The 25,623-nt window shown below is 48.9% G+C and overlaps 1 protein-coding gene across 2 annotated transcripts in view; it reads left to right on the top strand.

The window, feature by feature from the left end:
- The window catches only part of LOC125508828 (ABC transporter G family member 41-like), a 44,292-nt gene that overhangs the window by 10,559 nt on the left and 8,110 nt on the right, over nt 1–25,623 (top strand). For both annotated transcript variants that reach the window (XM_048673620.1, XM_048673621.1), the window contains exons 2-8: nt 4,589–4,674; nt 4,779–4,863; nt 5,056–5,215; nt 5,381–5,457; nt 5,689–5,742; nt 5,822–5,912; nt 6,378–6,679. In XM_048673620.1, coding sequence (XP_048529577.1) covers nt 4,589–4,674; nt 4,779–4,863; nt 5,056–5,215; nt 5,381–5,457; nt 5,689–5,742; nt 5,822–5,912; nt 6,378–6,679 — 855 coding nt within the window. The remainder of the gene's footprint in view (nt 1–4,588; nt 4,675–4,778; nt 4,864–5,055; nt 5,216–5,380; nt 5,458–5,688; nt 5,743–5,821; nt 5,913–6,377; nt 6,680–25,623) is intronic.

The following is a 25,623-nucleotide window of genomic DNA, read 5'->3' on the forward strand; positions in this document are numbered from 1 at the left end:
GGAGGACCTCAATTTCTTCTATGCATCCACCACTATCACAGTCGGTAATGGTGCGAAGACCCCTTTCTGGGACTCGCCTTGGCTCCTTGGGCGCATGCCAAGGGACATTGCCCCGCTCATTCACGAGGCCTCCACGAGAAAAAAATGGAAGGTGCGGGAGGCCCTCAAGCATAACGCATGGATTCTAAAGATCAAGCCACCAAACAACGTCTTTGTCGAGCACATCTCACATTTTTTCACTCTTTGGATGCTCTTGCACGAGGTCGAACTCGATGAGCTCACCGAGGACGACATCCTATGGAAGCACACGGCTACTGGGCAATATTTGGCGGCATCTGCATACAAGGCACAGTTCTTAGGGATGGTCGTCTCACCCATGGATAAAATGATTTGGAAGGCTTGGACTTCTCCAAAAGTCAAGTTCTTTGCTTGGTTAGCTCTTCAAGATAGAATTTGGACGACCGATAGATTGACAAAGCGTGGATGGCCAAATTGTGACATGTGCCCTCTTTGCAAGAGGGTGCAAGAAAGCGGGACTCACCTCCTCTACAAGTGCCGCTACACGAGAAGGCTATGGACTTTGGTCATTGACAAATACCACATTCTCAGGCTCGACACAAACACTTGGCCCTTGTTCGACACGGTTGAGGCTTGGTGGGCAAGTACTTGCGACAGCGCCACACCATTCAGACAAGCCAAGGCATCCCTCACCATGCTTGTCTAATGGACTATTTGGAACGAGCGAAACGCGAGAGTGTTCAAGCAGAAGAGTGCACCACCGACTGCATTGCTTGCCTCCATCACGACCGAGGCCAGCCTCTGGATCATCGCCGGTGCAAAATAACTAGGGTCAATAATATTGCGAGAGTAATTCCCATGCCGTGTAATCGGGCTGCTTGTAACAAACTATATTTTCTCTTATTTAATGGATGAGACAAAGCTTTTGCCTCCGTTTCAAAAAAAAACCTTATTATACTTGCTTTAAAGGCCATGAAAGAAGTAGAATCAACAAAGGGAGAGCGTCATAATGCTTCTGGCAACCGCCGACGCCGGTGGTGGGTGGCAGTGGTGATGAGGGTCAATGGATGGTGGCGGCGGTCTGGTCCCAGGTGAAGCGGCTCGTTGTGGAGCGATCCCACAAAGCTAGGGTTGCAAAAAAAAAAATCCTTTCACGGGCTAAGCGCTGCTTACTTATCCCTCCTAAATTGAATCAAACGAATCAAACACCTAGACTAGTCTGGACTAGTCTATTCGGCCAATGTCTGGACTAGTCACTCCACCTCTCGACTCAACGAGCCAGTCTACACGAAAAAACTAGTTGACAATCAGAATGAGACTAATAGACTAGTCAAGACAAGTTGTTAGACTCATAGTCACTGCACCTAGAAAATCCACAGGTTGCACAACCACCCCTGTTCATCAGCTCATCCGTGACGAATTATCACATGAAGGCCAACAGCATCCGTCCCTCACGGCAACTCCAACCGACCGACCCAAACGAATCAAAGATGTGTCCGTTTTGGTCAGCAGGCGGACACCGAAGCCCGGTTTTGTCCACCGGCCCGTAGATGTGTCCAAAGCGGACAGATGCATTTCACATTTGTGACGGATTTCATAATTAAAAAAATAGTTAGTAGAAGTCCAGTCTTATGTTAATTAAAACTAAAAATATTAAAATAAAAACAGCCGGCAGCAGTTGATCTAGGCCTCGTCGTCCTGTTCTTTGGTCGTGACGGATTTTGGAACTAATAAAAAAATAAACAGCCAGTAGAAGTCCATGTCTTATATTAATTAAAACAAAAAACATTAAAATGAAAACAGCTAGCATCGGTAGATCTAAGGCGTCGTCATCATCCTCTTCTTTGGTCAGGTCGGCGAAGACCGGCGCCGACATCCACGGGAACGCCTGCTGGGCCGCATCCTGGTGTGTCGCCTGCACCACCACCTGTTGCGCCGCCTGCCGCTTGGCCTCCTTGTTAATCGCGCCCAGCCATACGGGTATGCACGACATATACACCAGCATTGTGCTCGTCCACGACCACGATTGCCCCTGCAGCTGCCACGGCTCCTCCATAGGCTCGGGCGCAGGCGGAGCTGGTGTCGGTGGGGGCGCTTTTGCTTGCACTCCGGCCGCTGATTCGGCCAATGCCTGTGAAAGGCCAAGCCACTTGGCGAGCTCCTCGAGCTCGGACTTCTCGATGGCCCTCCTTGTGCCTCCTAGAGGGCCGCAATGCAGGGCTCCTCGGCCTCTTGATCCTCCTCCACCACCAACGATGGTGGTGGAGCCGCGAGTGCTTGTCATGCTCATCGGTGAATCACGTGTCCCAGTTCGCTGACTCCACCGCATACGTTGGGTCGCGGAGGAGGTCGGACGGGAGTTGAGGACGGCGGCAGTGGGTCTCCGCCAGCCGCGCACGGCCTGCGGCCGACACCATCGGCACCGGAATCCTATTGGGGTTGAGATGTCGCCCGTGGGGCAGGTTCATGTCGGGCCACGACACCGGCACGCCATGCTCCCGGTAGTACTGGCAGCGGTCGACAGGCACATGGAGGCGAAAGCATGGCAGCAGCCCAGCACCATGTCGCGGTGTCCCGACGAGCAGCCGGCCTCGTGGACATGATTGCCATGCTTCCAGAACCCCATTGTGCGCGGCGGCTAGGGCTGGGTGTCGGGCGGCTGGTGGGCAAGGGGAAGAAGACGTCCGGAAGTGGACTAGGCGACCCCCCACTGCCGCATGCATGGCATTAAAAAGGACACGTGGGAGGAGGTTGGGTGACTAACGCGCAGCCCCCCGCACGCGAGGACTTAAATAGGACCGGTGGTGGTGGTTGGGTGGCCGACACGCGGGCACAAGGCGGACACCGAGCAAACACACGTCGCGTCCGTCCTGTGTCCATGTGGACGCAATCGGGCGCAAATTTGGGCCAGATTTGTGTCCACACGGACACGAGGCTGACAGAATATGCGTTTACGTCCGTGTGTTGAGCCATGTTTTTTGCCCTCATGGACCCAAACAGACGCAACCCAACGAAATGGGTCGGCTGGTTGGAGTTGCTCTCAGCGCATGAATGGTAGCAATATCCTTCACTCGGATGACATGTCCGGCAGCGTGTGAACGCCTTCGTGGTGGACACGACGAACCAGCTCATCCGCAACATCCTCTCTTCCGGTTTCATTGACTTGTCCACGGCTGTCGTGCTCGCCAACACGCTCTACTTCAAAGGAGCCAACTGGTGGCATCTAGAACGTCCCATGTCCGGATCCAGCCACAGTGGTTCCAGCGGCGGCGGCTAAAGCTTGAGGCTCCCACTCCATCGTCTTGGGAATGTATCCGGTGCACCCACACTTGTGGTGCTGCCGGTGCACCGGGTGCCATAGAACATTTTAAAAAATCTGAAAAAAATCTAGCACAGTGACACAACATCTATGTATGTTGTGACAAAATTTTGTATCAGAATTTAAATCATTTCTTGAGATACAAAAATGAAAAATTTGACATCAATATGATAATGGGCCAAATTTAAAGCCCAACTAATGTCACGTACTATTCAGCGCTGAATTTGTCATCTTTGTTTTCCAAGCTATGTTTCGAATTTTGACTTGAAATTTTGTGACAAAACTTACATTGATGTTGTGTGAATGTGCTAAATATTTTTCAGGATTTTTAGAACATTTTAAATTGTATAACATGAGTTCAGTGCACCGGCAGCATCGGTGGCGGAGCTTGAGCCTGTATAGAGAAAAGCACAGTATTTTTTCTCTCATGGGCCAGTGTGGTCTCAATTGTAAACTGGGCGGGCCATGGCCTGTTTGGCCTTGCTTAAGCTTCGCCAGTGGGTAGCACTACAAGCACCGGTGCACCAGATATTCTCCGCTCCATCGCCTGTCCTCGTTTGGATCTAGCCACGACGGTTCAGTTAGCTTTTGTAAAAACTAGTCAGCCGCAAAACCAGAAAAAAAGGCCGGCGTGACATGCACAGTCAACAGGGAAATTGATTCGCAAAAAAAAGAACAGGAAATTGGGAGAAAATTAAAAGGGGTAAAATGTGGCACATATTTGCCTAAATTTAGTATAAACTGAGAATGTCTGTCACGCGTGAAATTAGGGGATAAAAAATGTAATTCACTCAAAACAGTAAAAGAGATGAAGTACTGGCAAATCGAACCTTTGACGTGCGGTTGTGTAATTACTACAGCACTAAGGTCTAACGTTGGACAACAAATGGTACTATATTTAGCAAAAATGCTAGACGTACAGGCTTTTACAGGTCTTTACAGGCTCCTTTCAAACTTTCTAAACACCCCCCCCCCCCCCTATTTCAATGGGGGTGGAGCCCGTGCCTCTACTAATGACCAATTAAAAACCGCCACAACACCCTGTAAACCCCTCATCCCTGTAACCTCCTGTACGTGTAGCAAAGCTCCTATATTTAGGCATACTTTGAGTATTTACATTCAAAATTTTCAAGAAATTTGATTTTTTTGCTCGAGAGGCCCATTTACCAGGGTTGGCGAGAATTTCTCGACCCAAAACCTACCACTCGCCTCGCGACCTGTTTGCTCAAATGCCACCGTTGCCATCTGCAGCTGCTCACCACCATGCTCGGCTTCAACCGTAACCAAGAAAGGATTCACATTCTCAAAGATGTCACCGGCATTCTCAAACCTTCCCGGTGAGCTTCCTCCTGCTATATACACCTGTGTACTGATCGACATTCCCTCTTTCCTTCCACATCATCAGTATGCAAATGTAACATCAATCTGTGTGCACATGCAGGATGACCCTTCTCCTTGGACCCCCAGGCTGTGGCAAAACCACCCTTTTGCTAGCACTTGCTGGAAAGCTCAACAAAAGTCTCAAGGTATCCCCACTCTTTTTCCCATCGACACATGTACCTTGTCATTCATATAATGGCCATAGACTCTGCAGTTTAGCTGCCACTTATGAGCTCTATGTAGGTCTGAAATTGCACACAGAAAACAGAGAAAATACTGTGTGCCATGTATTTCAGTACTTCCTTTAACTCACATGCTATGGATGTGTGGGTGCATAGGTAACAGGAGAAATCGACTACAATGGTGTCAAGCTGCAAGATTTTGTTCCAGAGAAGACAGCAGCGTACATTGGTCAGTATGATCTTCATGTCCCTGAGATGACTGTCAGGGAGACGCTTGACTTCTCTGCAAGATTCCAGGGAGTTGGCAGCAGAGCAGGTAATTTTTTTTCTGGGACCTGGTTAACTAAAGGATTTTAGGGACAGCAGGCAACTAACTAATCGAAGCAAATGTGCCAAAGTCATAAATACGTTGATCGTAGGAAATACTAATTACCCTTTCTATCTACTAAACTAAGTGCTCTCAATTTCTTGTACAAAATAGAAATCATGAAGGAAGTCATTAGAAGGGAGAAGGAGGCTGGGATCATCCCTGACCCCAACATAGATACATATATGAAGGTAAATACTGACCTATTTTGTTATAATGTTGTAACATTTCTGAGTGTGCCCGTTGGAACCCCTTTCTCTGATAATATTGAATCAAACCTGAAAACACCATCTTCAAGTGCCATCATAAATTTCCAGTGGGATTCTTTCCTATTGATTCTTGAAAAAAGCAATCATATCATGCTTGTACAGACCAGTTCAGTTTAGCTGCAACATTTACAATTGCTGTCCACTTTTTTATAGGCAATATCTGTGGATGGTTTAGAAAGAAGCATCCAAACAGACTACATTATGAAGGTAAACAACGTTCAAAGAAGCATTCATTGGTTCCAGCGCACAATGTTTATCGTGTGCATAATCTATTCTTGGCTCACAGATAATGGGACTTGACATATGCGCTGATGTACTAGTAGGAGATGCCATGAGAAGAGGTATTTCAGGCGGTGAGAAGAAAAGACTAACGACAGGTGAATTTACAATACATATGACATTTTCAGGATGGTTTTATTATGTCAACTATATTCTTGTAAAAGATATTTTTGCAAGATAAATAAATTAATAATTGTGCAATTCGTTGACTAAAATTCCTTAACTGCATATTGGAAGGTACACGCCTTTTCTGGTGGCCAATTGATCTTGTCAATGCTTTCTGTACTTCATTATTACCATGAGCTAGTATGAGTTTCTCGCCACAACAAAGCTAACAACAGGGGTATGGTAGACCATAAACTTCTGTTGTGATGAAAGCACATGAGCCTGAATGAATCAACTTAGCATGAATTTTTTTTCCTACTTTTTAGAATGTAGCTAGTAATGTGTTATATTCAGTTTATGTAATCCCAACCTTAATTTTGGTCTATATAGGATAATAATATAAATTAATTCGATACTGGATACTTTTTTTTTCACTTGTAAAAGTTTCTTACAAGCAGGAGAGATGATAGTAGGACCATCAAAAGCGCTCTTCATGGATGAAATATCAACTGGGCTGGACAGTTCTACCACCTTCCAAATTGTTTCTTGTCTCCAACAGCTAGCTCATATATCAGAGTCTACCATACTGGTCTCACTCCTTCAACCCGCACCAGAGACTTACCAACTTTTTGATGATATTATCTTGATGGCTGAAGGACAAATCGTATACCATGGTCCGAAGAGCTGCATTATGAGTTTCTTTGAATCTTGTGGCTTTAAGTGCCCCGGAAGAAAAGGGGATGCTGACTTCCTTCAAGAGGTATTTAGCAAAATACTAATTTACATATGTCAAAATAAGCATCAATAGATCTCTGAGTTCATGTAAGCATGGTTCTCCCTGTCGTCTAACAAGCCATGGTGCTTATTTCACTTAAGGGTTAAGGAAAGCAAATCCAATACGCATGGAACCTGGACTTCACCTAAACATGCCCTGATTTGGATGGCGTGCCAGTGATAGACTTATTAGTATTTTTAGAGTAGTTATGCTAAGGGTCTCTTTGTTTCGCAGGATTCAAAAAACGTAGGAATAGGAAAACCCAAATGATAAGTGTCACACGTGTGACATGAAGCAACATGGTCCAAACGTCTTCGTTACCATCCATTTTGCTACATCAAACAGATGACATCAGTGGAATCTTTTTGGTTTTTCAGACTTACAAATATTTTATCTATTGAATAAAAAATCCGATTAAAAATACGTTTTCATCATTAAATCCGTCTGGACGAGACCTTCAAAACTAGATACCATATTGATATGTTTCGACGACTATTTTTTTTGGACCAAAAGTTGCCATAATGTTACATTGAAGTTGCCGTAGTGTTTACACTAAAGTTGCCATGATATGTTTCATCTATCTTTTTTCTTCTAGATTTAAAGCTACCATTGTATTTCAACTACTTTTCACGCCAAATTGTATTAATAGACCATGGCAATTTTTACTAATTAACCATGGCAAATTTAATTCATGCATCATGGTAAATTTAATTCATGCATCATGGCAATTTTAGTTTATAGATCATGGCAATTTTAGTATTTTGACCATGAAAAATATTTTTTGTATGAACCATGGCAAATTTTAGTGCATGTATCATGACAAATTTAAGTAATTCACCATAGCAATTTTAGTTTACGGTTCATGGCAAATTTGAGTCATTGACCATGCATTTTTAAAGTAATTGACGACGGATTTCTTTCTAATTATGAACCATGTCAAAATTATTTCATGGATCATGACAAATTTTAGTAATTCACCATAGCAAGTTTAGTTTCTTAATTCCCTTTTTTATAACATGTCAAAATTTACTTTAAACCTAGAAGAAAAAATAGTTGACACATATCATGGCAACTTCGGTGTAAACATGGCAATTTATGTGCACTAGACACGACAACTTTTGATCACCAAAAAATATTGTCGAAGCGTATCGATATGGGATCTAGTTTTGGAGTCCTCGTCACAACGGATTTAATGGTGAAAACGGATTTTCAATTGGATGTTTCATTTAAGAGATAAAACATTTTAAAGTTTGAAAACCCAAAAGATTTCCACTGACATCATATGTTTTTGTCCCTGTTTGCATGCATGTGTGAAAAAACAAAAAGTCTGGCGTGTCACGATGGGTGGCTAGAAGGACGTGTGGACCGACCTCCCTCAGCCCACACGTATGGCACTTATCAGGGTCCATAAGAAAAACATAGGATTATAGTGTCATGGCCATTAGAATCCTATAGGATTTTGGTTTGTTTGATAGCATCATAGGAAAAAGCAAAGGATTCTTGTCAAGAGGTTTGAGTGGATGATATCCTATGAAATATAGTAGGGATCCTCAGGAAAAATTTCTACAGGATTCAATCCTATGAATCAAATGATCAACGTATGCAAAATTCCTAAGGATTCTGATTCTCTAAAATTCCTATAAAAATCCTTTGAATCAAAGAGGCCCTAACTCTATAAAAAGTTTGGATCTCTCGCTATCTAAATAAAATTATGGCATGCCCCACCAAAAATTCAATTTTCCGCTTGTCTAGTTCTTGTGTAATCTAGTCGGGTCTTTCTGTCAGTGCAGTCAGGCAAAATGCAAATCTGGCATGTCGAATTTCATTTGCCATATGCATATCATTTGTTAAATATATAATAACGAAATTGGACATTTTATGTGCCCAGAGTAATGCAAATAGCAGTTCTCTTGTAGAGACATGTTTCTAGTTTCAACATTTCTGCAGTGTAAGAATTACACCTATAGTTTTGATGTGCATTCAGTGAAACTAACATTGCTCAGGAACAGAGTGGGAGGGCGGATGGATCCCTCGAGCTCTGGCGACGCGCTGGGCGACCCGGCGGCTCCGCCGCGGGCTCAGCTCCCCTCCCCTTCCTCGGCCCCCATCCGCCCGCCGGCGCCCTCCCCGGCCGCTCCGCCGCCGACTCCCCCCGCCGCCTTGTCGCGCGTGGTCTGGGCCGACCTCGCGAAAGTCGACGACCTCGCCGCGGGGCGCCCCGTCGTCTGCCGCGACCGCATCCCCCCCAAGGCTCCGGCTCGGCCGCCTCGGTCTGTTCCTGCCGGTGGCTCGACTCCCAGGGGTGGGAGTCCGGCTGCCTGTGGGACGCCCGGCGCCGGCGCCAGCCTACGGGCGTGTCTCAGGCGGCGAGTACGAAAGGCGTGTCCTGGGGCTCGGGCTCTCGCCCTCGGGGTCGCCGCTCTAGTGGATGGGGAGTCACCGGCCAGGTTGACCGCGGCCTCGCGCGTGCTTCCTGGAGATCCTCAGTGTTGGCTCCGTCCTCCCCTGCCCTCTCCCCTGCTCCGGCCGGCGCACCGGCGACGCCCTCGATGGCGCTCTTGTCGGTGGTCTACAGGCGGTCCCCTTTTCGCCCGTTCATCTCGGCCTTCGGCGCCGCCGTGCCTCCGCGTCCTGGCCCTGCCGCCCCCGCCATGCCCCGCCTGTGACCTCCGCGACGGTGCCTGGGGAAACCCTCACCCCTCGCTTGGTTTCCCCTGGCTGGTCCTACCGGGCCGCGCTCGTGGGGGGCCGCCCTGTGGGCCGCCTGCCTAGCGCTTTCCCACGGGCTTCGGCTCCTGGGCCGCCGCGGGTCTCGCAGGCCGCTGGACTTGTGCTGGCCCGGGCCCCCCCCCCCCCCGCGGCCCAGCCGCGCCCTCGGGTGGGCCTCGGCCCGATGAGACGGTCCATTTGGCCGCCTCTAGGGTTCCCTCGCCAGCCAATCTCACCCGCGTCGCCCCCCGCTCCCCCCGACGCTGCCCTGCCCGCCGCCTCCCCCCGGCTCGTCGGCCCTGCCGGCTCCCGCTCGCCCTCCCCTCCTACCTCGCCGACCATGACCCGTGAGTGGGGTGATGGGGCGGGCCGCCCTAAGCGCCGTGCGGACGACCGCCGTGCGCCTCCTCGTCCATCGCCGGATGCTCTCTGGTGGGAGGCCAACCTCCGTCAGGAGCTTGACTCCCGCCCAGCTCATCGCTCTCCGGCACGTGACGCCCGCCGCTCCCCCCCCGCTCCGCCCGCCGGTCCCCTGCCCGGGACGACCGCCGCTCCCGGTCCTCGGCGCGCCCCTCGCCCCCTCGGGCTGACTCGCGGGAGCGCGGGCGATCTCCGGCTGGGAGGTCCCGGCAATCCTCCCGGCGGCGGTCTCCCTCCCCGTCTCGCCGTCGGGACCAGTCTCCATCTCCCCGGCAGCAGTCCCTCTCCGCCGTCACCGCCGCCCCGGCCACCCGCCGCTACCAACCCCCCCCCACTCCCAAGCTTCGTTCCCGCCGCCCAATGGGGGAAACGGGAACCGGGGGCGCCTGGGCACCAAGAAGAAGAAGAAGAAGGGACCCCCCGCCCCCGGCAGCCGCTCCCTCCGTCGGCGCGGCAGCCCCACCTCCGGGCTCCACTCCCGCCTCGGACGGTCCGCCGTGCTTCAACTGCGGCCTGTCCGGGCACTTCCAAGTGGCCTGCCCCAACCCTCCGCGGTGCTACCTCTGCAAGGACGCCGGACACCCCGCGATTCTCTGCCCGGACCGCCCGGTGACGGAGGAGATCGTGATGTACGGGCATGGCATCGAGGACATGGGCTTCTTCCACATCGAGGTCCCGGAGATTCCCCCTCCCTCCCCCTCGCTCCTGGCTCTCGTGACTGTCATTGGCGAGGCTGTCGCCACCCCGGAGCTGATTGATGCCGAGCTCAACTACTTGTGCAGATGCACGTGGGATTGGCAGGTGACCTCCACTGCTGCCAACACCTTCACGGTGATCTTCCCCGACGCTCTAAGCATGGGCTTCTGTACCCGCAGCGACAACATCACCTTGGCCCTCAACGGGATTGTGGTGAACATCTCAGAGCCGAAGTGGGATCCCAAGGACGTGGCGGTCCTCGACACGGCTTGGCTCCTCATCGCCAGCCTACCGGATGTGGCCCGGTCTGAGCGAATCATTCGCAGTATGTCCAAGATCCTGGGCAAGGTGGTGGTGGTCGACGAGCTCTCTCTTCGCAAGGAGGAGGAGGTCCGGGTCAAGGTGAAGTGCCTGGACTCCTCCAAGCTCCACGCCACGATTCGGGTCTTCTTCAACGACGACGGCTACGACCTCAAGATCTGCCCCGAGCCTCCGAACCACATCGGCCGCCCCCGCTGATGAAGCTATGTACCTAGGGTAGGGGCACGGACCTGTCCAAAGAGCCCTACCCAGGGACATCCCTAGAAGAAGTCACCTTTCAATCGACTTGGAGGTATCCCACTCGACGGGTTCAAGACACTCGACCAAGAAGCTATCACTCGACCATGAAGCCAACCACTCGACTGCCAGGAGACCTAAAGTCACTCAGCAGGCAAACGGTCGGCTATTAAGTAGTCTTTATGGTCATTATAGCACTTTATTAGGGGTGTTACCAGTAACGCCCAACCTTAAACGTACCTTAAACCCTGCATCACTGAGGGCAGGAGAGGGCCGACGAACTCTATATAAGCCACCCCCCTCCTCAGTATGAAGGGTTCGCACCCTGTTATTCACACACGCATAATTCAATCGACCGCCTCCGGACACCGAGACGTAGGGCTGTTACTCCCTCCGCGAAGGGCCTGAACTCGTACATCCTGGTGTATTTACAACTTCTCCATAGTTGAGATCTAGCCTCTCCATACACACCCCCTACCTCACTGTCAGAGTTAGAACCACGACACCCGCTTCATCAACGACAGCCACCTGGGGGGCGGCCCGGCCGACGCCGACGACTCCCGCCACAGCCGGTCCTGCCACTCATGCCTCGAGGACCCTGAGGATGACGAGGACTTGTTTGAGCACTCCCGCTACCCATCCCGCGAGCTCGTCAACCCACCTTCGGGCCGTGACGGCTCAGGGGCGGGTCGCACCCGCGTGGCGACCGCTGACCTCGCGGTGGCGCTCCACCTGGCCTCCACGCCGGCCGCGCCCCCTTCACCTCCGTCCGAGTCGGCCAGTGACATCTCCAGTGTGGGCCTGCTCGTCATGCCACCTTCGCCGCCGCGCTCCCCCTCCGCCGACTCCGCCCTTCGCGCCTCGCCATCGGTCCCGGACCCCCCGGCCCCCCTGGTTCGACCTCCCCGGTCCCCATGGGTGGCGGCGGGTGCGCCCCCGTCGGCGCGCCGGCTCCGTCCCTCCCACCCACGGGCGTTGCGGCTGGCGACATCCTGGAGCTCGTCACCCCGCTCCCCTCGCTGGTGCCCCCCGACGCTCACCTCGCTCAGCCTACCTCCCCGACCGCGACGGTGGCCGTGGTCGTGACCACTCCGACCTCCGCCCACTCTCCGCCGACGGTGGCGTACGCCAGGCGGCCCCGCTCCACATCGACGCCGGTGACGGCGTCCCGCCGCAGCGCCCGCCTTGATGTGACCCGTCCGGCGGACTCCCCGGCTCCGTCCATCGCTGAGCGTGTGGAGCTCCGGGCGGCGGTCTGGAACCTCGAGTCAGGTGTGGATCCTGTCCCCCCCAGTTCTTCCAGTTGTTCCTTTTCCGTGCTTGAGGCTGTCCCTCTTGGCCACCTCGCCAAGGTGGCCACTAACTCGGCCATCGTTTTCAGAGGGGAGGTTGGTCCCCCCTTAGAACAGATCGCGGCCATTAGGGCTCGCGAGATCTTAGATGGCAAGCTGGCTGAGACTCGGGCGCACTTGCTCCGGCCTACCGAGGATTCAACCGCGACCCCCGTGGGTCTGGTCGCTCCGGTGGCCGATGGAGTGATCCGGGGCCGCACCCGCTCTCGCACTACTGCTCTCCGTGCGCAAAGCGGCTCCCGTGTCCTGGGGTCAAGCAGCCCCCCTATGGGGGCTTAGATGCGGGCCCTTTTCTGGAACATCCGCGGCTTCGGCCATGATGGCCGCCACCGCCAACTCATCAAATACATGCGAGACGAACACATCGACATCATTGCCATCCAGGAAACCATGCGCACTGAGTTCTCCCTCCACGAGCTCGAGTGTCTTAGTTCTCACCTCTTCGCTTGGCATTGGCTCCCTTCTAGTGGGACCACAGGCCACTCCGGCGGCATCCTGTTAGGGGTAAAGGATGCCGCCTTTGAGGTTGGTGGTATGGACCGAGGTGAATTCTTCGTTAGTATGGAGATCTTTGAGCGGGCTCTCAACTTCAAATGGCAGGTCGTGATTGTCTACGGTCCGGCGGACCATAACCGCTCCCCGGCCTTCCTAGAGGAGCTTCATCTGAAGATCTCCAACTCCCTCCTCCCAGTTGTTGTGGGCGGAGACTTTAACCTCATCCGATCCTCGGATGAGAAGAATAATGACCGGATTAACCTCCCCCGGATGCAGTTATTCAATGATTGGATCACGGAGCTGGGTCTCCGTGAGCTGGATCGGACGGGTGCCAGGTTCACTTGGACAAACCGTCAGGCTAACCCGACACGATCCGTCTTGGATCGTGTCCTAGTTTCCCCGGAATGGGAATTATGTTGCCCCCTGGCCTCGCTTCGGGCGATTACCCGGATTGGATCTGACCATGTCCCCTCCTCCTCTCCACCGCCGACGAGCGCCCCCCACCCCGCCGTGTTTTTGGTTTGAGCTCTTCTGGCTCAACCAGGCCGGCTTCCGGGCGGCGCTCGCAGCTCGCTGGATCTCTGCCCGCTCTTCCCCTCATCGCGCCATGTCTGCGGTTGACTCGTGGCACTTCTGTGCCAAGCTCGCCCGCCAATTCATGAAGGGTTGGGGTGCCAACCTTGGCCGGGATCTCCGGGAGCGAAAAAAGGCCCTCCTGCTGGCTATCCAAGCTCTGGACGCCCATGCTGACACGTCCGGAATCTCCCCGGATGAGTGGACGTTGCGATATGACCTTGAAGACCAGCTCTCAACCATCTACACTGATGAAGAGGCCTACTGGCGTTTGCGTGGTACCCAGCGGTGGGTACTTCGGGGTGATGCCAACACCGCCTATTTCCAGGCGGTGGCGAACGGCCGCCGGCGCCGAAACTCCACCCACTGCCTTTGGGATGGAGATACGCCTCTCGTTCGCCCCTCGGCCATCCGCGCCCATGTAGATGGCTTCTATAAAGCCCTATTTACCCCCACCCCTTGGGGTGGGGCTAGTCTCGCCCCCGACATTTGGCCGGGTGCTCAATTGGTCTCTGATGCGGCCAATGCTGCTTTAGTGGCCCCCTTTGCCGAGGACGAGGTTCTCGCGGCTATTAAAGGGATGAACCCCTCCTCGGCTCCGGGACCAGATGGTTTGCCCGTAACGTTCTTTAAGACGTTCTGGCCGACCATCAAGCCGGAGGTCATGGCCCTGTTTGAGGAATTCTACTCGGGCGCTATGGATCTTGGGTGTCTCAACTATGGCATTGTGACCCTCATCCCCAAGGTCCCGGGCGCCTCCGACATCCGCCAGTTTCGGCCAATCATAGTGATTAATGTGATATTCCGGATCCTGGCCAAAGGGTACGCCAATAGGGTGACCCTGCTTGCTGACGCGATTACCCACCCGAACCAATCCGCCTTCATTGTAGCGACCAGACCTCAAACAGTCTGATCTCTGTGCTCCGGTGTCATCCCTGGATCAGTAAGGCTGACACCACACAGTACTCGGAGGATTTATAGCAGAGTAGCAATCACACACTTATTACATCGAGTGTCTCATAAGAGAACTTATTACAATAAATACGACTTAAGGCCATCTAATAACGATAACAGCGGAAGGCTTGGAAGATAAGTGAGTCCATCAACTCCAACGGCATCACTGAGTATAGAACCACGACCTAAAACTCCTTAATCATCGTCTGAAAAGTCTGCAACATTAACGTTGCAGCCCGAAATGGGTCAGCACATGGAATATGCTGGCAAGGTCACACATAGAGAATAATGGAATGAACAGCTATACTATATGCATATTTGGCCGGTGGAAAGCTCTATGGTTACAGTTTTGCGTAAAACCAATTTTTTCCTACTTCAAAGGAATAAATTTATTTAACTATCATGGTAGTTGTTAAACATTGAGAATGGTTGACAACATTCTCAATCCCAATTAAACATCATCATTAAACATAACCCAAATAAATTAATTTAGAGTAACATGTTGAGATTCACATGATAATCCACGTACTAGATACTCAAGATGTCCATAACCGGGGACATGGCTAATCATGATTAGTTTATTACACTTTGCAGAGGTTTGCGCACTTTTCCCCACAAGACTCGATCGCCTCCGTTTGGTTTCTCGCACTACATGGTGTTTGAGAAGACGGATGACCGAGACATAGTCTTTCAGAAGCGCTAGCACCTTACGGTCGGGTAGACCGTACCACCTACATCCCCTACATCTGCTAGTCTACCACTGTAAGAGTTCGCACAACTTAGTCAACTATGCTAGAGCCCATAATAGCTTGTGGCTGCACACGGAAGTTTCTAGCATGAATAATCTCATGATCCCTTTGGGACTGGGTGGCGGTCCAAAAGAAAACAGGCAAGTCCTGGAATACCCAGGTGCCTCAATCCATCCAGATGTGTCTTTAAGTTGCCACCTTAGATAAACCATTAATTAACAAAACTCACATCTATCATGGATATCACTCACCCAATCCACGTCTACTAACATAGCACGACATAATAAGCAAACTTAGAAGTAACTCCCAAAGGTTTGATAATAAACAGGTAATAGGTACTACCTCAACTACTTCCCATCCCACAATTTAATTAGATCCTAATTATGCAATGTGTGAGGATTGATCTAATGCAATAAAACTGGGTAGTAAGAAAAATATGATCAAAGTGTTACTTGCCTTGCTGATGATCCGGGAAACCTAGAGATTCGAAGTAACAGGCGGCGCACTCTGGGTATTCTATCGCAGACAAACAAACAAGCATACAATAAGTACTCATCTAATGCACGGGTAAAACTCAAATAAGAGATCTAATCAGAAGGTTCAACTTAAGAACTCCGGTTGGCAAAAAGAATCAAATCAAACGAAGCAACGAAAGTCAAACGGCGAAAGAAAACAACTTCGTTCTACTAATCTGAATCTAGGGCAAATTTTACAGTAGCAAAATCTTGTTTAAGTTGGTTAAACAGATAGAGGGTTTCAATACGAAACTCCAGGCGCTTGAATCGCTTGATTCCGATAAACGAGCGAAAAGTTATACTAAAACGAAAATCGGATCAGGAATCGCGATCAGAAAAATCACGGATTTAAATCCGAGAAAAAGAAAAACGATGAACATTCGCTAGAACGAACGAACGGACGAACGCTCACTATTTAAATAAACCGGAAAAACCGATCTATTTAAAAAAACGAAACTAGAAAAAAAACCGACGGAAAAACCAAACGGTTTTTTGAAAAAAAAATAAAAAAAACCGGCACGGATTTCGAGGCGGCGGCGGACCTCGGGCGGCGGCGGCGGGAGCTGGCGGCTAGGGCTGGGGCGGCTTAGGGCTTGCCCCGGGTGGGCTGCCCCGGCTTATAAAGTCTGCCGGGCCAGAGTCCTAGGCGGACACGGCCCGGTTAGGTCGGTGCGCGTTTTTTATTAAATAATTACGCACAGAAGAAAAATAAAAAAAAATACTAAACGGACTCCAAAAATTCCGAAATAAATTTTCACGGGCTTCTAAAAGCAAGCCGCACAAGGTGAACATTTATTTGGGACCTAAATGCAATTTTGAAAAACGCACATTTTTCCTAAATTCAAATAAAACACCGAAAAACTTCGAAATAAAATCTTATTTGATTTTATTATTTGATCCTAAATATTTCTTCATTTTGGGAAAGTCATTTTATTCCCTCTCTCATATTTTTGTAATAGAAATAATTGATGATAAAATAAATAAAATCAAATGATCCTATTCTCAAAATTTGAGAAAACTCAAATATGAAAATAACGAAATCGCCAACTCTCTCTATGGGTCATTGAGTTGCGTAGAATTTCTAGGATCAACCAAAATGCAAAATAAAATATGATATGCAATGATGATCTAATGTATAACATTCCAAATTGGAAATTTGGGATGTTACAAACCTACCCCCTTAAGATGAATCTCGCCCTCGAGATTCGGGTTGGCTAGAAAATAGATGAGGGTGGTCCTTGAGCAAATCTTCCTCTCGTTCCCAGGTGGCTTCATCCTGTGTGTGGTGGCTCCACTGAACTTTGCAAAACTTGATAACCTTGCTGCGGGTAACTCGGCTGGCAAACTCGAGGATCTTAATTGGTTTCTCCTTGTAGGTCAGATCGTTATCCAACTGAATAGTTTCCAAAGGCACTGTGTCTCTCAACGGTAGGTCGGCCATCTCCGCATGACACTTCTTCAACTGGGAAACATGGAACACATCATGAACTCCTGACAATCCTTCAGGTAATTCCAACTTGTAGGCCACTTCTCCCATACGCTCCAAAACTCAATATGGTCCTACAAATCGTGGCGCTAACTTCCCTTTAACTCCAAAACGCTTCGTTTCCTGAAGTGGAGATACTCGAAGATAAGCTCTATCTCCGACTTCGTAAACTGTCTCCTTGCGTTTAGAATATGCATAACTTTTCTGCCTGGACTGGGCTATCTTGAGCCTATCGCGAATCATCTTCACCTTCTGTTCAGACTCTTTAATCAAGTCAAGATCAAACAACTGGCGGTCTCCAACTTCGTCCCATGACAACGGTGTCCTGCACCTCCTCCCGTATAAAGCTTCGAAAGGGGCCATCTTCAAACTGGTTTGGTAACTGTTGTTGTAAGAGAACTTTGCATATGGAAAATTATCGTCCCAACTAGATCCATAATCTAGCGCACAAGCTCTCAGCATATCCTCCAAAATCTGATTGACTCTCTCGGTCTGTCCATCTGTCTGTGGATGAAAAACTGTACTGAATTCTAGCCTGGTACCCAAAGTTTCGTGCAACTGCTTCCAGAACTTTGAGGTAAACTGGGTTCCTCTATCTGATACGATACTCCTCGGAACTCCATGCAAACATACGATCCTGGTCATGTATATCTTTGCCAACTTAGCACTGGTGTAAGTGGTCTTTACTGAGATGAAATGAGCTACTTTCGTCAATCGATCAACTACAACCCAAATCGAGTCATAGCCTGAATGAGTCCTGGGTAATCCTGTGATAAAATCCATGCCTACCTTATCCCACTTCCATTCGGGTATCGACAATGGTTGTAACAATCCTGCTGGCTTCTGATGCTCTGCCTTTACTCTCTGGCATACATCACAAACTGCTATGTACTTCGCAATATCCTTCTTCATTCCGGTCCACCAGAAAATATCTTTCAAATCCAAATACATCTTGGTATTTCCTGAGTGAATCGAATATGGTGAATCGTGTGCCTCTTGCAATATCAACTTCCTGATCTCCGGGTCATTGGGCACGTAAACGCGGTCTTCAAACCATAGGGTATCGTGCTCATCCTCATGAAATCCCTTAGCTTTTCCTTTGGTAAGTTTCTCCTTTATAGCGGCAATCTCTTTGTTGGTCTTTTGAGCTTCCCTGATTCTATCCATTAAGGTTGACTGAATCTCCAATGCTGCTACATAGCCTCTCGGAACTATTTTCAAACATAGTTCACGAAGATTTCTGCTAACTCCTTGGGTATTTCTCCCGTCATTAACGTATTAACATGGCTCTTACGGCTTAAGGCGTTAGCTACTACATTAGCTTTTCCGGGGTGATAATGCAATCTCATATCATAATCCTTGATGAGCTCCAACCATCTCCTTTGTCTGAGATTCAACTCCTTCTGTGTGAAAATGTACTTCAAACTCTTATGATCCGTGTACACCTCACAATGATTTCCAATGAGGAAATGCCTCCATGTTTTCAAAGCATGCACTACGGCTGCTAATTCCAAATCAAGCGTGGCATAATTCAACTCATGAGGTTTCAGTTGTCTTGAGGCATATGAAACAACTCTCCCTTCCTGCATAAGCACTGCTCCAAGTCCTCGACGTGAAGCGTCGCAATACACCTCATAATCTTTGGTCTGGTCTGGCAAAATCAACACTGGTGAGGTAACCAAACGTTTCTTCAATTCCTGAAAACTAGCCTCACATTCCTCCGTCCATATGAACTTGGTATCTTTCTTCAACAACTCAGTCATAGGCTTCACAATCTTTGAGAAATTCTCAATAAATCTCCGGTAGTATCCTGCGAGTCCAAGAAAACTCCGGATCTCTCCAACTGTTGTTGGGGCTTCCCACTTGGTCACGGTATCAACTTTAGTGGGATCAACTGCTATACCTTCTCCAGATATAACGTGTCCGAGGAATCCTACTTCCTTCAACCAAAACTCACATTTGCTGAACTTGGCATATAATTGATGTTCTCTGAGCTTTCCAAGTACTAAACGCAAATGCTCCTTATGCTCCTCTTCATTCTTCGAATAAACCAAAATATCATCAATGAACACTACGACGAACTTATCCAAAAATTCCATAAATACTTTGTTCATCATGTTCATAAAATATGCGGGTGCATTAGTCAGACCAAATGACATAATGGTATACTCGTACGGCCCATACCTGGTGGTAAAAGCTGTCTTAGGAATATCCTGTTCTCTAATCTTCAACTGGTGGTATCCTGATCGCAGATCGATCTTGGAAAATACCTTAGCTCCTTGCAATCGATCAAACAGATCATTAATTATTGGTAGTGGGTACTTGTTCTTGATTGTTACTTCATTCAATCCTCGATAATCAACAACCATCCTTAACGATCCATCCTTCTTCTCCACTAGAAGTACTGGCGATCCCCAAGGCGAAGAACTTGGGCGGATATATCCCTTATCTAGTAACTCCTTAATCTGCTTCTTAATTTCCACCAAATCCTTTACTGGCATCCTATATGGTCTCTTTGATATTGGCCCTGTGCCTGGCAATAGCTCAATCAAAAACTCAATATCTCTATCGGGTGGCATGCCTGGCAACTCCTCTGGAAATACTTCAGGGAAATCCCTTACCACTGGTACTTCCTCCTGCACAACTCCTGTTAAGCAATTTACTTGAGTCCTCTTTGGCACATGCCGGGATACATACTTGATCCTTCTCCCTTCTGGGGTGGTAAGCAAAATTGACTTACTAGCACATTAGATATTCCCTTCATACTTTGATAACCAATCCATGCCTAATATCACATCCAATCCTTGGGATTCCAATACTATTAGGTCTGAGGGAAAAACATAGTTACCAATCCTTAATGGTAACCGATCACACCATAGACTAGCCACATACTCTGCTCCAGGCGAGGTTACTAACATGGGTGACCTAAGGGCTTGGGTTGATAGGTTATACTTATCCACAAATCCCCTTGAGATGTACGAATGCGATGCACCAGTATCAAAAAGAACTAGTGCAGTAAATGACTTAACCAGAAACTTACCTATTACTGCATCAGGCTGAGCTTCAACCTCCTCCACGCTAACGTGGTTCACCTGTCCCCTGTTGAAAGGGTTCGGCTTCTTCCCAGAACTTCCATTGCCATTTTGGCCTTCAGGACATTCATTGGCGTAGTGTCCGGTCTTCTGACACTTAAAGCAAGTGACTTGGCTCAGGTCCTTCTTGGCTAGGGTTGATGGGTTGGTGCGATTCTGGCCGTTGCTTCCTCCATGCCATTACCATTCTTGGTGCCATTGTGATTGTGCGAGCTACCTCCTCCATGGGTATGCTGAAAATGTCCTCCCGGTCTAGGGGTAAAACGTGGCTTCTGCTGAGCTCCTGAATTGTACTTCCCTTGTCCATACTTCCTCTTGCGATTCTCAATTTGCTGCTGCTTCCCTTCAATCATAAGAGCACGATCTACCAACTCCTGGTAGTTGTTGAAGGTTGCTACCATCAACTACATGCTCAACTCATCATTCAGTCCTTCCAGAAACTTCTCCTGTTTAGCTGCATCCGTAGCGACGTCATCTGGTGCATAACGTGCTAACTTACTAAAGTCCTCCACATACTGGCCAACTGTCCGTCCTCCTTGGCGCAAGTTGCGAAACTCACGCTTCTTCATGGCCATAGCTCCTACTGAAACATGGGCAGTACGAAAAGCCTGCTGAAACTGGTCCCATGTGACAGTGTCAACAGGGAAAGTGGCTGTGAAATTCTCCCACCATGATGCTGCGGGTCCTTCTAGCTGATGTGCGGCAAACTTCACCTTCTCCGCATCTGTGCATCCTGCTGTGGTTAATCCCCTAGCTGTCTTGCGGAGCCAATCATCTGCTACTATCGGCTCGGTGCTACTGGAAAACACCGGCGGGTTTAGCCTAAGAAAACAGGCTAAGTGGTCAACAGGTGGTGGTGGTGGTGGGTTGTTGTTGTTGTTCCCCTGATTCTGATTCTGAACTAGCAACTGTATCAATATGTTCTGCTGCTGGATCAACTGGGTGAGCTCCGGTGGAAAGGCAAATCTGGGGTCACGTCTCGGAGGCATCTGAGGGGTTTAGAAAAGATTAGGTGTAATAATAGAGGGGGTCTAAAGAGAAAACACTACCCATATGCACATGAGGCAAAAGCAAACAATTCACTTCATTCAATCAAACAAGGGCATACAATCGATCTAACTATCGCAAAAGTGCTCGGACTACTATATTTACATGGTGGACTACTACTACTGATGAGGTGGTCTACTAGAAATATTCTTCGGTGGCAGACTCCATGATATCTGCTCCAGCTTCATCAACATAGTCATCATCGCTATCATCTGGATCCGAGTCGGTGTCGTCGATGATGATGTAGTCTTCCGGGCTAATCTCCTTGGGTTCTTCGTCTTCATCCACTGGTGTAGGGCCTCCCATAAATATCCCGATCTTCATTGTTAAGTCGGCATTCTTGTCCACCAATACTTCAATTTCCTCTTCATAATCTTCACGTGTAGCCTTGAGTTCTTCCTCCAGTTCCTTGATTCTAGTCTTAGCCTTCTTCAGATCTATCATGTCGGTGCACATCTGGTTCTCCTATCGTCGAATGTGCTGGTTTAACTCCTGGATAAAAGCTGCAATTGATCAATCCTTCCGGATGCTAATCATCTCCCAGTGCTCATCTCGGCGCCCACAAATCTGGTAGATAGTATCCTTGAGATCCTTGCGGTAGACTTCTCCAATGCGTCCCATGGCGATGTGAGCTTCCATGCTCTTTCCTAGACTCCAAGTTGGTGCATCAAAAGAAAACTCTATGGGCTCAGTGACTGGCATGAACGTCCTTCCTGGAACTTGAACTTGAATCATCCAGCGCTCTTTTTCAGGTAAAGTGGCGTTGTAGGTTCCGGTGAAGCTTGGTACTCCTATATTCAGGTATCTAGTGACTTCCTTCAAGTGATGTCCAAAGGGTGTATCTTCATCCGGTTGCGTGAACTTGTTCCTTGCATCCGCCGTCCTAAAGAGTAGAAAAGATGAGAAGCCAGAAGAGAAGAGAGTGAAAAGTGATCTAGGTCTTTTAGCTTAGTGGTCGTGTCCTACAGTCAGCGTGTGCTCTGATACCATCTCTGTAGCGACCAGACCTCAAACAGTCTGATCTCTGTGCTCCGGTGTCATCCCTGGATCAGTAATGCTGACACCACATAGTACTCGGAGGATTTATAGCAGAGTAGCAATCACACACTTATTACATCGAGTGTCTCATAAGAGAACTTATTACAATAAATACGGCTTAAGGCCATCTAATAACGATAACAGCGGAAGGCTTGGAAGATAAGTGAGTCCATCAACTCCAACGGCATCACTGAGTATAGAACCACGACCTAAAACTCCTTAATCATCGTCTAAAAAGTATGCAACATTAACGTTGCAGCCCGAAACGGGTCGGCACATGGAATATGCTGGCAAGGTAACACATAGAGAATAATGGAATGAAACAGCTATACTATATGCATATTTGGCTGGTGGGAAGCTCTATGGTTACAATTTTGCATAAAGCCAATTTTTCCCTACTTCAAAGGAATAACTTTATTTAACTATCATGGTAGTTGTTAAACATTGAGAATGGTTGACAGCATTCTCAATCCCAATTAAACATCATCATTAAAGATAATCCAACAAAATTAATTTAGAGTAACATGTTGAGGATTGATCTAATGCAATAAAACTGGGTAGTAAGAAAAATATGATCAAAGTGTTACTTGCCTTGCTGATGATCCGGGAAACCTAGAGATTCGAAGTAACAAGCGGCACACTCCAGGTATTCTATCACAGACAAACAAACAAGCATACAATAAGTACTCATCTAATGCACGGGTAAAACTCAAATAAGAGATCTAACCAGAAGGTTCAACTTAAGAACTCCGGTTGGCAAAAAGAATCAAATCGAACGAAGCAACGAAAGTCATACGGCGAAAGAAAACAACTTCGTTCTACTAATCTGAATCTAGGGCAAATTTTACAGTAGCAAAATCTTGTTTAAGTTGGTTAAACGGATAGAGGGTTTCGAGACGAAACTCCAGGCACTTGAATCGCCTGATTCCGATAAACGAGCGAAAAGTTATACTAAAACGAAAATCGGATCAGGAATCGCGATCAGAAAAATCGCGGATTTAAATCCGAGAAAAAGAAAAACGACAAACGTTCGCTAGAACAAACGTACGGACGAACGCTCACTATTTAAATAAACCGGAAAACCGATCTATTTAAAAAAACCGAAACTAGAAAAAAACCGACGGAAAAACCGAACGGTTTTTTGAAAAAAATTAAAAAAAACCGGCACAGATTTCAAGGCAGCGGCGGACCTCGGGCGGCGGGTCGGCGGCGGCGGGCGGCGGAGGCGGTGCGGCGCGGCGCGGCGGCGGCGGCGGCGGCGGCGGGAGCTGGCGGCTAGGGCTGGGGCGGCTTAGGGTTTGCCCCGGGTGGGCTGCCCCGGCTTATAAAGCCTGCCGGGCCAGAGTCCCAGGCGGACACGGCCCGGTTAGGTCGGTGCGCGTTTTTTTTAAATAATTATGCGCAGAAGAAAAATAAAAAGAAATACTAAACGGACTCCAAAAATTCCGAAATAAATTTTCACGGGCTTCTAAAAACAAGCCGCACAAGATGAACATTTATTTGGGACCTAAATGCAATTTTGAAAAACGCACATTTTTCCTAAATTCAAATAAAACACCGAAAAACTCCGAAATAAAATCTTATTTGATTTTATTATTTGATCCTCAATATTTCTTCATTTGGGGAAAGTCATTTTATTCCCTCTCTCATATTTTTGTAATATAAATAATTGATGATAAAATAAATAAAATCAAATGATCCTATGCTCAAAATTTGAGAAAACTCAAATATGAAAATAACGAAATCCCCAACTCTCTCCGTGGGTCATTGAGTTGCGTAGAATTTCTAGGATCAACCAAAATGCAAAATAAAATATGATATGCAATGATGATCTAATGTATAACATTCCAAATTGGAAATTTGGGATGTTACATTCATACAAGGACGATTTATTCTGGATGGGGTTTTGGTTTTCCACGAAGTCCTCCATGAGGTCCGGATGAAACACCATCGGGCGGTCTTTTTGAAGCTAGACTTCCACAAGGAATACGACACGGTCCACTGGCCCTTCTTGCGGGAAGTGTTGCTTCACAAGGGCTTCGACGACCGGTGGGTGACTAGGGTCATGCAACTTGTCTCCTGTGGCCGGACCGCTGTGAACATCAACGGGGACATCGGGCCCTACTTCCCCACCCTCTGTGGGGTTCGCCAGGGTGACCCTTTCTCGCCGTTCCTGTTCAACATGGTGGTTGATTCCCTTGCATCCATCCTTGATAAGGCCAAGGATGCTGGCCATATTCGCGGCATCGTCCCCCACCTAGTCAGAGGGGGAGGGGTCTCCCTCCTCCAATATGCGGACGATACCATTATTATGGTGGAGGGCTCCGTCCAAGACATTGCTAACCTGAAGTTCCTCCTCCTGTGCTTCCAACAGATGTTGGGCCTAACCATCAACTTCGATAAGAGTGAAGTGATGGTTCTCGGGTTCCCTCCGGAGGAAGCACAGGCCATAGCGGACCGGCTTAATTGTCGGTTGGGTTCTTTCCCCACGACATACCTGGGGATCCCCATTAGTGACTCGCGCCTCACCGTGGCGGACCTCCGCCCCACGGTGACCCGTATGCAACATCGCGTTGAACCCTGGAAAGGGCATTGGTTGTCGAAGGCTGCTCGTGTGATCCTTATCAACTCTTCCTTGCTAGCCTTCTGTGGTTCCTCATGAGCTTCTATAGCCTCCATGAGACCCTCCATCAGGAGATCGCCAAGTACCAATCCAGATTCTTCTGGGCTGGGGAGGGGGATAAACAGAAGTACCATATGGTTAGCTGGCCCGATATCTGCAAACCCAAGGACCAGGGAGGTCTTGGGATCCTGTCCTCCCGCCGCATGAACATAGCCCTCTTGACTCGTTGGCTCTGGCACATTGCTAATGGCGATGGAGGTCTCTGGCTCACCATCATCCAGAACAAGTATCTCCGAGGACATCCCCTTGCATTTTGTCAGCGCTCGGGCGGCTCCCAGTTTTGGCAGGCCGTCGTCCAGCTGCTTCCTGTGCTTCGCATTGGCACATCCATCGCGGTTGGTACCGGGTCCTCGACCCTGTTCTGGTTTGATCGGTGGATTGGCGACTCCCCCTTGGCCGCACGATTTCCGGAGCTCTTCGCTATTGCAGTTGACCCTCGTGTCTCTGTTGAGACGACCCTTATTTACTTAGGGCGCCTCGCTTTCCACCGCCCCTTTGGCCCCCCTGAGGTTGCTGCTTGGGACGCCTTAATGCAGGACATCGCCCTCCTCCCTATGGACGG

This window comes from Triticum urartu, chromosome 5, assembly GCF_003073215.2.
Source record: "Triticum urartu cultivar G1812 chromosome 5, Tu2.1, whole genome shotgun sequence".
Lineage (NCBI taxonomy): Eukaryota > Viridiplantae > Streptophyta > Magnoliopsida > Poales > Poaceae > Triticum > Triticum urartu.